The following is an 11180-nucleotide window of genomic DNA, read 5'->3' on the forward strand; positions in this document are numbered from 1 at the left end:
TAACATTTTAATTCATAATGATTCTAATTTATTTAATAAATATATAATTTAATTATTTCATAAAATAAGTTTCTAACTCTAATTAGGAAGGGCGCCAAAAAAAAAAAAAAAAAAAAAAAAGGCGTGCTATGAACTAATGAAATTTTACTTAAAAACTTTTGTGGTGTTCTTGGCCTCCTCAAACTATTTATATGGTTGGTTGATTGTATCACGTTTGATGTACCGTAACATATCTCTTTTTTTGTCTTTTCCTGATCCACTGTTAAGATCTAGCCCAAACTTAATTCAACGGCTAAAATGTCTGTTGGATTATTAACACTACAGTCCCTAATGTTTGCTACAAAATTAAAAAAAGTAAAAACGTTCAAACTTTTGACATATAAGTCCACAATATTTTAAATTTTTTTACACTTAGGTATATTAACCTAGTTAATTTGATCGATAAAATGACTTATTTTATATTTGAAATAATATATTCAAATTAACACTCTTTCTTATTAAATAATTATTTAATATATAGTAAACCCATGTATTAATTTAATATAATTAATACATAGTAAAATGACTTATTAAATAATTAATTTAGTATATAGTAAACTCATTATAAATGTGAATATGAATTTAATCTCTTGTTCTTAATTTGTAGCTAATATTTTTTTTTCATAATACTTTTTCAATATATAGTCAATAATTTCAATACGTTGTAAAAATATATTAAGTTATCAATTAATAAGGTGTTTTGGTATTGCTTAATAAGACAGTACCAAAAAAGGTGAGGCCCAAAGAAAAAAAAAATTGCTCTTCATTTAGTCATACATCTAGAACTTGATGAGCAAGTTTAGAAGTTTTCAATGAGGATTTGGTGCCAAAACAATTTTATGCCCCACATTAATTTAGAATTTTTTTTTTTTTTTTTTTTTTTTGCATCTCATGCTCAATAACTTTGAGTCAGTGATGGAATTCAATTGTTAATTGCTAGAGACATGGAATTGAAACTAGTGGGCATGTAAACAGTTTAATTAGTTTTTTTATTTAATTAATTTATTTAGTAAAAATAAAAATTAGTTTTTATCAAGGATATATATGACATTTAGGTAGATGTACAGAGTAAATTTTCTTTTTAAAACATTGATGATTGGTGTGTGAATTAGTAATTAGAAAAATAGCCCCACCTTTTGATTTAAGTTCAAAAAATTAAAATAAGTAGGACTAACAAGCCAGAATTTAGGACTATCTGATTTTTTTTTAATTTTATAATAAAATAGGAATTGCAATGTAATTAATTCAAAAAAATTAAAAAAAAATGGAGTATGTTACCATTGTAATAACATAGCTAGATCCTACATATATTTATATTTATATTCAATAATTACTTGTTATAGCTCCTAATAGCTACACAAGATATTTCGAGAAGAACTTGATAAATCGGACTTGAAAGAACAAATCAGATTTAATCTAACAAGAAAGAAATCACAAGAATCAGACTCAGAGCACAGTTTCAAGTGCACAACTTGATGAAGGAAAAAACTGCTCTTTTATTAATCTCAACAATCGAATTACAGGCTGATAACAAAGAAGAAATTACAAGAATCACAAAGAACCAAATTGCAAGCAAAATGAACAAGAAATGAAGAAGATATCAATATGATATCAGAGGCTAGTCACAAGTGCCTTTTATTCTGATCTTTCTGGAAAACGTCATAACGAACTCTTAATGAATTCTACCACATCAGCATAAGTTTTTCAACAAGGCCCCTCCAACTGAAGTCGATATGCACACTGCCCCAAGAATTCTTCAAATCTTGCATTTAAACCCAACATACTAGCAACTTATTTCCTCACATGGATTGTTGAGTTGTGTCCCACATTGGCTAGTAAAGGGGAGATATTTGAGTTTATAAGGAGGTAGGTCACTCTACCCAATAGGCTAGTTTTTTAGGTTAGATACTTAGAAATTTTATATTAAGTTCCCCCAACAAGTGGTATCAGAGCTAAACCCTAGTAGTCGGAATGTGGCGGTGAAACAACTCAGGTATGTCGGACAAAAAGACCGGAGTCTGACGGTGGTTTCGTCCGAGAAGGAATTGTTGAGTTGTGTCCTACATTGGCTAGTAAAATGAAAATACTTAGGTTTATAACAAGGTAGGTCACTCCACCTAATAAACTAGTCTTTTGAATTAGATATTTAGAAATCTTATGCTAAGTCCCCAACATTACTAATCACATCTTTCTAAGTAGCTAGTGTAAATATCAAATCAGCATACAATTCTTAACCTATTTTTGTATTCAGGTGATATTTATGACTTTTTAACTCACTAGTTGTTGTGAAATAGAGTAATCAACGAGCTAGAGATTACGTGGTAAATGATTCATTGGTCCTTCTTCATATGCTAATTTTCTGACGCGTATATGAATCTTGAGTTGACTCTTAAAGAACCAATTATCAAACGATGAAAGACTTTACCAAGTCTACGGGGTCCCGCAAGCATGAATTGAGTTTGACGCGGCGACCATTTGCATTCAATGTATTGATGCGTGAAAAAAATATATTTATTTATTAGAAGACAAAAAAATTATTATAAAAGAAAAAAATACTTTACTATAAAATAAACCCACCCCATAATAAATGCTTGAAAGTGATTGGATATAAATTTTTTAAATAATTTTTTAACAATTAAAAACTCATTATTAATTTGTAATAATTAGGGTAATTCAGAATCCAATTCGATCTACTTAATCTGTCTTATTCGTAGAAATGCAATTTTTATGTGGATTGGATTGGATTAAAAATTAAAAAATCTATGATTGGTGGATTAGATATGCATTTACTTTTATAAATCCGTGAATCCGCAAAAAAAAAAATTATTTAATTAAAAAATAAAACTTATAAATGTGGCATTAGTACTTACTAATAATTAAATAAATTAAAATATAGTTACATTAACATCATATTATATCAAATATGATAATAATATATGAAATAAAAATAATTAAATGAACAAATATAACTTCTCAAACTGTTAATTTTCATGTGTCGAAATAAATAAGATTTTTTCTTTTAAGTGTGTTATATTTTGAAACTTTGAATGTATTTTTTTGTTTTATTTAAAAAATTAATTAATTTAATCTTATTTAATTTTATTGATCGGTAGTAAAATCATTTTTATATTAAATTTTTTTATTTAATTAGTTTATGGATTGAGCATAATTAAAAAATTTTAGTCCGCAAAACAATCCATAAAATGGTGGATTGAATATGAATTAAGTCAAATCTGCATCCGATCTGCAAACATATAAATTATATTTAAGTTGAATTTCACCAATTTATGAATATAATATAATTAAAAATTTATAATTTATAAAATCATGAATCGGATATGAATTGATATCAAATCCACAAAATTCAATCCGCAAACACCCTTAGAAATAATCATTTGATCGATCTCAACTGATCGCTTTGCGATCTTCAATATTTTTGTTGCCTCATGGTGTGTTTGATATTATTTGATATTTTCCGTATTGCAAAAATGAAAATCAAGAAAATATATTTGGGGGGCCTGGAAATTGGCCTTTTCCACTTCTAAAGCACTGCAGAGAAGAGTTTGAAAAAAAATGGGGTTTGTCGGTTGGCTGTCTCCCAGCCAGGCCCACAAACTACTTTTTTCTGCATTCTTTTTAGCAACCCTCTTGGTACAGCAACCGTTTATTTGTAAATTTTGAAAAATTTTCTACCATTTTTTTCCCTCTTTGTCAAATTTTTGCGTACGTATCTCTCTAGTATAATATCCGATTTTTTTTCCCTTCTTTTCCAAATCTTATTTAATAAGAACTGGAGTTAATTTTATTTGCAAATTGTTTGTTTTGACAAACACGGTTCCATGTGTATATGATTTTTAGTTTGTACATGTTATTTCCTTTTTTTAGATGAGATTTTTGAACATTATCATAAAGCATTAGTTATAGAAATTTAAAATTTTTTTATGGTAATAACTAAATGCTATTCTTTTTAATACTTGCCCATTTACTTTTTCTTAAACTAACTCCAGTTTTTATGAAACAAGATCAAGGGAAAAAAAAAGAGGAAAAAATAGCTGATCCTCGTCTATTCTTTTTTTTTTTTTTAAAAAAAAGATTTATCGCTGATCCTTCTAAATCTTGCCTGCATTAATTAGTTTGAACTTTTGTATCTTCGATTCTTTGTCCAACAACATGTTACGAATCTTCGCTGTACTTTCAAAATCCATGTGCATAATCAGCACATGATGTTTACGACTCTTCCCTGCTGACCTGAAGTCGTCCTTGGCATTTTTCTAAACGTGTTCATTTGATCCTTGATCTCAATGGATCATTTGCAATCCTCATTATGTTTGTTGCCTTGGTGTCTGCTGTCTTCTTGATATTAGCATTCACTTTTGGTTTATCTAGAGGAGTAGGTTCAGCTTCTTTTATCATCTTGTTATTATTGTCGATCACCTGGCCGCAGTGGGCATCTTAGGCTTGATTTTCTACCGCGTGAGGAGAGTTGAATAAATGTACATATATTAACTACAATCTAGGAAACTAATTTAAATAGGATAAGGATTCTTAATGTGCATTAGATCCTTCTAAAAAAAAAAGAAAAAGAAAAAAACACCTTCAAGTTCATTTGAAATGGTTATACTTACTTCAATATTTTTCTTTTATAGAACGTAGTTATGCATCAACTTAATTTTCAAATCTCACTATTCATGGAGCGTCACGTATTGACAATTTGAATATGTTAAAATCGAAATAAATCGTAATCGTAATAAGTTGAATTAGAGTGGAGAATGAAAATCAGAATAAGTTGATTATTTGAAATACAACAATAATAATAAGAATCAACAATATATCCATTAATATATTTACTTTATCTTATAATTGGAGTAAATTGTTAACAAGTTATAAAAATGCAGTTACTTAAAATTATCTATTTTCCATTAACAAAATAAATAAATAAACTTTTTAAAAGAAGTATATGCATGTTTATTATAATAGTAATAGTAATAATAATAATAATTCTGATTTTAGTTCCTAGTAAAATTCAAAAGTTTTAAGAGGTTACATATTATAATTATGCTCTGCCTACGCATTACCACTTTAGAATTTTAAATAGAAATTATTTAAAGCAGTCCTTTGCCTTTCAAACGGAGGGGAAAAAAAGAAAGAAAGAAAAATTAAACAAGTACACATTTATGGTCCATTTGTAATGGAAATGCTTCTACCTTTTTTGACTTTTGAAACGCGGGTTCTAAATATACTTCTTATTTCATTAAAAGAGGGTACAAATAAGAGTCCAGTGAGTATCCATAATTTGTCAACATACGAGTCAAAAACTGGTAATGTATGTATATATATAATTGTAGAGACCATGCTAATTTTAGCTAAATATTTCACCTTCGCGTGTATCACGCGTAAACTCTAGTAACTGAGACTTGGGAAAGTTCTGAAGAATATACAAACCCCATGAATAATTCTGCTTGACACTGATTGGGTATAATTAAAGTTTTTTTTTAATATGTTTAACAATTATCTTACTGCCAAGTTTATTCTTAAAATTGTTCTTCTTATCATTAAACACTCATTATTGATTTGGAATAATCATATGATCGATCTCAATGGATCGCTTTGCAGTCTTCATTATTTTTGTTGCCTTCGTGTCTACTGTCTTCTTGATATTAGCATTGACTTTTGGTTTGTCTAGTGGTTATTTTTTTTACAGTCCACTAGCAATTTCTTGCTTAGTCTTGTCGATCACTCTGGCAGCAGTGGTCATTTTAGGCTTGATTTTCTATTGTGTGAGGAGAAAGCCCAGAAACAGAGGTAAAAGTTTCTCATTTCATTACACGATTTTGAGAGTTGAATATACTTACATACCTATACATATGTTAATTAAAGCTTTAATTTCTGCACCATTCAGGGGAGGATTTGATGATGTTTGATTTGGATTTGAACCTGAAAGCCGATCCCGTAAACAATAAAAGGACAAAAGGAAGCAAAAGGAAGGAAGTTGATCAATTGCCCTTATTCAGTTTTTCCAGTGTTTCTACCGCAACAAATAAATTCTCGGACGCAAATAAGCTCGGAGAGGGTGGTTTTGGACCTGTTTATAAGGTAATTGAGACATCATTTTTTTTGGAACAATAGTTTCATTATTAATAGAACTATAAATATACCATTTTCAGGGAGTATTGAAAAATGGAGATGAGATAGCAGTGAAAAGGCTTTCAGGAAGATCTGGACAAGGACTGCGAGAGTTAAAAAATGAAGCTTCAGTGATAGCCAAGGTTCAGCACAAGAATCTTGTTAGACTTTTGGGCTGCTGCATTGATAGAGATGAGAAGATTCTGATCTATGAATACATGCCTAACAAAAGCTTGGACTTCTTTCTTTTTGGTTAGTTTCAATCGGCTATTTTTAAGTTAAATGGTTAACATCATCGAATTATCATTATTTTTTTAATAAAAAAATTAAGTCACTAGATACAAATAATTAGATTATGCGGTCTACATTTTTTGTTCGTGCATAATGACATTTAGTTTTATTTGCTGAAAACTATATAGACCCAAGCAAGCGAATATTACTAGATTGGGGAACGCGTGTTCTTATTGTTGAAGGGATAGCTCAAGGGCTTCTTTATCTTCATCAATACTCTAGAGTGCGAATTATCCATCGAGATCTGAAAGCTAGTAATATCTTGTTGGATAAAGACATGAATCCCAAAATATCTGATTTTGGAATGGCAAGAATTTGTGGAGGAAATGAGTTACAAGCAAATACTAGTAGGATCGTTGGGACTTAGTAAGTAAATGACACAAACCAAAATTAAAGTGATTAAGTTATCCATAAATTACTGATTATTATTTATTAATTATTGAATTACAGTGGTTATATGTCCCCGGAATACGCACTCGAAGGAATATTTTCAATTAAATCCGATGTGTTTAGCTTTGGAGTATTGTTGCTTGAGATTTTGAGTGGTAAGAAGAACACTGGATTTTATCGAACCGACTCTCTCAATCTGCTAGGTTATGTAAGTAACAAAAGCAGTTACACATATTCTAATTATGTGGTTTTAAGTGTAAATATTATATTCCTGAGTATGCTCGGGTGAGGATGCACACTTCGTACTTTTACAGTGCTGTAAAGTATGAGAAAATTCGTGCTTACACCCACACCAAAGCGTTTTCAGTATATTCTGTATATCAAGTGCACAACTGTCTAATAACATCGTATGGTTGTTTAGGCATCGGATCTGTGGACAAGCAACAGGACACTGGAGTTGACTGATGCAATATTAGAGGATGAATCCTCCAAGCAGATGCTGTTAAGATATGTGAACATAGCACTCCTTTGTGTAGAAGAAAGTGCTGATGATAGACCCACCATGATTGATGTTGTATCGATGCTTACAAATGAAGCTGCAGCATTACTTCCTCCGAAACAACCTGCTTTTTCATATGTAAGAAACACTGTGACTTCAACATCGTCCACCGGCAAGGTAGAAGATTGTTCAGTCAACCAAGTGACGATTTCAATTTTAGAAGCGCGCTAATTTTTATTTTAATGTATGCCGACTCCTTTTAATTAAGCTTGCATGTTGCATTCAATCCATTGGACTCACCATTTGGTATTTAGGCTTGTTATTATACGTATAGATTCATATCTATTTTCTTTTTCTTTTTCTTTTTTCTTGGTATTTCAAATTAAAAAAAAAATGTTAGCCCAGATACAAAGTTTCAGGAATCTACTCATACAAATTCAAAATATCTCAAAAATGTAGAAATAAATTTCAAGGAGCGTGTCAGGAGTTTGATTATGTGGCTGTTAGTCAATTTTATTTGGTTGGACTTATTCAGATGGTTTTAAGGAGTTTTATTTTAGCTCATTACTCAAAGTTCTAAACTTAAATCTGATGAACTAAGAAGTTAAAAATTAATTTAAATTTTACCCACTCCTTTATCATTTTAGTAGGAAAAAAAAAAGGTTTTATATGAGCGAAGTATCCAAAATTTAGCGCAATAGTTACTTAATATTTGTTGTCTCTTGTGGCAATACAATACAGTAACAAATTAGAAATTTGGAATAAAGTGTACCTCGTCAATTTTCTCGCAACTTTCCTCTTGTCTCCTCTCAGGGCTACAGCCTGCAAAGCAATGCTCTCTTTGGCCTTCAGCTTATTGACCATCAGATGGTAACGCAGTGTGAACATGATAATAATAGGTGGGGCTCCTTTGACAAAGTTTATTTTATTCAAATCCGTACAAAAATTTTTTCCCTGTATCTCTGGTACCAAAGATTTAAAGTTCAAAAATAACAATTAATGTTGTCAATTCACGGCCTATTACTTATCAATTGATGAAATGAAATTAAAACAAGTAAGAAGGCAGATCACTTTGGTTGTATCTAGGACTTCAATCACTTTGGTTGACATGGAATAATGAAATTAAAAGTCCTGTGTACTTCTGGTGCATATAATTTCTTTTGCTAGATGACGAGAGAAAGACGAGAAAATCATTTGTGTCAGGCACAATGCTATAAATGTATAGCTGGTTGGGTGCTCGAGTTTTTCTAGACTTCTTTTATTCTTTTTTACGAAATTCTTACAATTTACACAATGTATAAAATCTACTGAAACTGTCAAAATATAAGCTCATTAATATGTATGGAGAAATACACTCTCAAAATACACTTTCACTAATATGTATGGAGAAATTTATCAATTTGAAAGAAATGAGTCTCATAAGACTCGAACACATTCCCTTAACATATGACGAGGATGCGAGTGCCATTACGTCGGAGCCGCAAATGGCTGATTTTGGAGACTTGAAAAGTAGAGGTGTTCGCGGATCGAATTTTTCGGATTGGACATCAATCTATATCAGATCCATAATTTTATAGATTATAAATTTTTAATCCAATTCAATCCACGGATTGATGAAATTCAATCCAAATCTAATCCATACGTCTGCAGATCGGATGCGAATTTGACCCAATCCACATCCAATCCACCATTTTGCGGATTAGTTTGTGGGATAAAATTTTTTAATCATGTCATATCCACGAACTAACTAAATTAAAATTTAATATAAAAATAATTTTACTACCAATCAAATTCAAAATTAAATAAGATTTAAATAAGTTATTTATTGAAATAAAGATAGAAAATACATTCAAAGTTTCAAAATATAACATATCAAAAAGAAAAAAATCTCATTTGTTTAAATTAGTACATGAAAATTAACTGCTTAGGAAGTTATATTTTTTTATTTTATACTATTATTAGATAAGACATAATATGGTGTTAATATAACTATATTTTAACTTATTTATTTATTAGTAAGTAAATCCATATTCAATCTACCGATTGCGGATTTTCAAATTTTCAATCCAATCCAATCCACCAATCCACGGATCAAATTTTTACGGATCGGATTTCTACAAATTAGACGAATTGAGCGGATCATATTTAATTCTGAACACCCCTATTGAAAAGTAAAAAGTAAATTTCCACAACTAAAGGCAATTAAAATTTGTAGAAGTTCTTATCGATATTATTACAAAGTTAATCTTACAAATTGTATACTAGATGATTGATCTTTAAAATTTATAATTAATCCAAAAATTTTGAATAACATCATTAAAAGATTTTTTTAAAATATTTCTATTTAATTAGTTTTTTTCATCCTTACCTAAATAAAACCTACCAATTGGTGTTACTATTCATCTTTATAACTTGTGATAATATAATAAATTTTTTTTATTTTCTTCAAATTAACATCATTTATCTTCATAATTTTTTATGAGTACTTTCTTTTAGATGAAACATCATAAATTGTAATAAAATTTATTAAGATGTTCCAATTTAAAATATTAAAGGTTTATATTCACTTGAACATGATTCAAACTAAGTCAATGGATCAAACTTTAAAAATTTAAAACAACATGAGTTATATAAATAAGCATATAACTATTTTAACCTTTATGGTAATGTAATAAACTATAGGGACTGCATTGTTAATAACCAATTGAATACATCTAAGCCGTTCAATAGTTCAGCCATTAGATCTATTGGCTGAATTAGAAAAGGACAAAGTTTGGGTACCTTGCAGCTGTTACAAGATAGCTGGACCCTATTTATATGACTCAGCATTGTAACCCTTTTAGATGGTTGTAGTAAAGCTTTAATTACTGGGCTTCTAGAATATCAAATAGGCCCAGGCTTTACATCGTTAGCCCAGATGTGGAATGAGGGAGCCGTTGGGCTTTTTAGGCCCACGTTTCTCTAGATTATTACTGGCTCACAGCTTCTTACTGTGTCAAAATGTCTGTGCCGGCTAGTTTAATAGCCATTTTAAAAGCAAAACACGACCCGCAATAACAAGCTCAGCATTTCCGGACGGGGAGATATTTCAGCTCCTTCTTGTTATACGAAAAATATTAAAATCTGAAAGGGACACAACATAAAGAAATAAATAAAAGAAATTTTGCTAACAAATATCCGCCTCTTCCTAATTTCCGTGATCAGATAGTATCAATCACTAGTGCGGAATAGACTTTTCATTCTGGCTAATATGTTACAACTTGACTTCCTTTCATAGAGTTAAATACCTTTTGCTTTAGTTGATGCCACGAAAGTCTCTTTCATCCTTGTGAAAATAATCTCGCCTCACTGTGCAGTATCAGTTTAACCTGTATATGATATTTACCAAGTACCAGGTTTTCGAAGCCTTCACAGGATCAGCATTCGAGGCCTTCAGGAATCGGACAGAGAATGAAAAATATATAGCATGCCAATATGCCATGGATTCAGCATATGGACAATGTCTGCTGCCTTAACCCATTAGTAGACTGCAAGGAGTGCCATTCTTGAAGAATTCCTACCATTGTGGGGCCTTCTGCTTCACCCACCACATGCAAGGGGACATACAATTCGTTTAGCCAGTTTCTGAATTTTCCACGGGTCCACATTTATTTTGGCTTATATAATTGGCCTGTATATAGTCAGCTAAGTCAATATCAAGGGGCAAGAGCATCTTCTAATGGTGGGCACCAATTTCTCTCGTGACATATTTTTTGTTTTCCTTCATAAAATTATGTGATAACTATATTTTCTTTTCCGGATTTTCATGTTTGATTTTTCAACTATGTTGACTCGAGTC

At 30.4% G+C, this 11180-nt stretch overlaps 1 protein-coding gene across 1 annotated transcript; it reads left to right on the plus strand.

Moving 5' to 3' along the window:
* The first annotated feature begins 5647 nt into the window (after positions 1 to 5647).
* Positions 5648 to 7648, plus strand: LOC18035779 (G-type lectin S-receptor-like serine/threonine-protein kinase CES101). The gene is made up of 6 exons (XM_006427512.2): positions 5648 to 5841; positions 5939 to 6132; positions 6204 to 6414; positions 6582 to 6819; positions 6904 to 7051; positions 7265 to 7648. The coding sequence occupies exons 2-6, from the start codon at positions 5950 to 5952 to the stop codon at positions 7571 to 7573; spliced, it is 1089 nt and encodes a 362-aa protein (XP_006427575.2). The 5' UTR covers positions 5648 to 5841; positions 5939 to 5949; the 3' UTR covers positions 7574 to 7648.
* Positions 7649 to 11180: the final 3532 nt, after the last annotated feature.

The sequence above is a fragment of the Citrus clementina genome, unplaced genomic scaffold (genome assembly GCF_000493195.1).
Source record: "Citrus clementina cultivar Clemenules unplaced genomic scaffold, Citrus_clementina_v1.0 scaffold_7, whole genome shotgun sequence".
NCBI classification, from domain to species: domain Eukaryota; kingdom Viridiplantae; phylum Streptophyta; class Magnoliopsida; order Sapindales; family Rutaceae; genus Citrus; species Citrus x clementina.

Excerpts from the sequence above, each read along its gene's own strand:
- LOC18035779 (XM_006427512.2), top strand. The coding sequence starts at position 5,950 with ATGATGTTTGATTTGGATTTGAACCTGAAAGCCGATCCCGTAAACAAT. Across the intron at positions 6,415-6,581 it reads CTTGGACTTCTTTCTTTTTG|ACCCAAGCAAGCGAATATTA; the intron begins GTTAGTTTCAAT and ends AAAACTATATAG. Across the intron at positions 6,820-6,903 it reads AGTAGGATCGTTGGGACTTA|TGGTTATATGTCCCCGGAAT; the intron begins GTAAGTAAATGA and ends ATTGAATTACAG.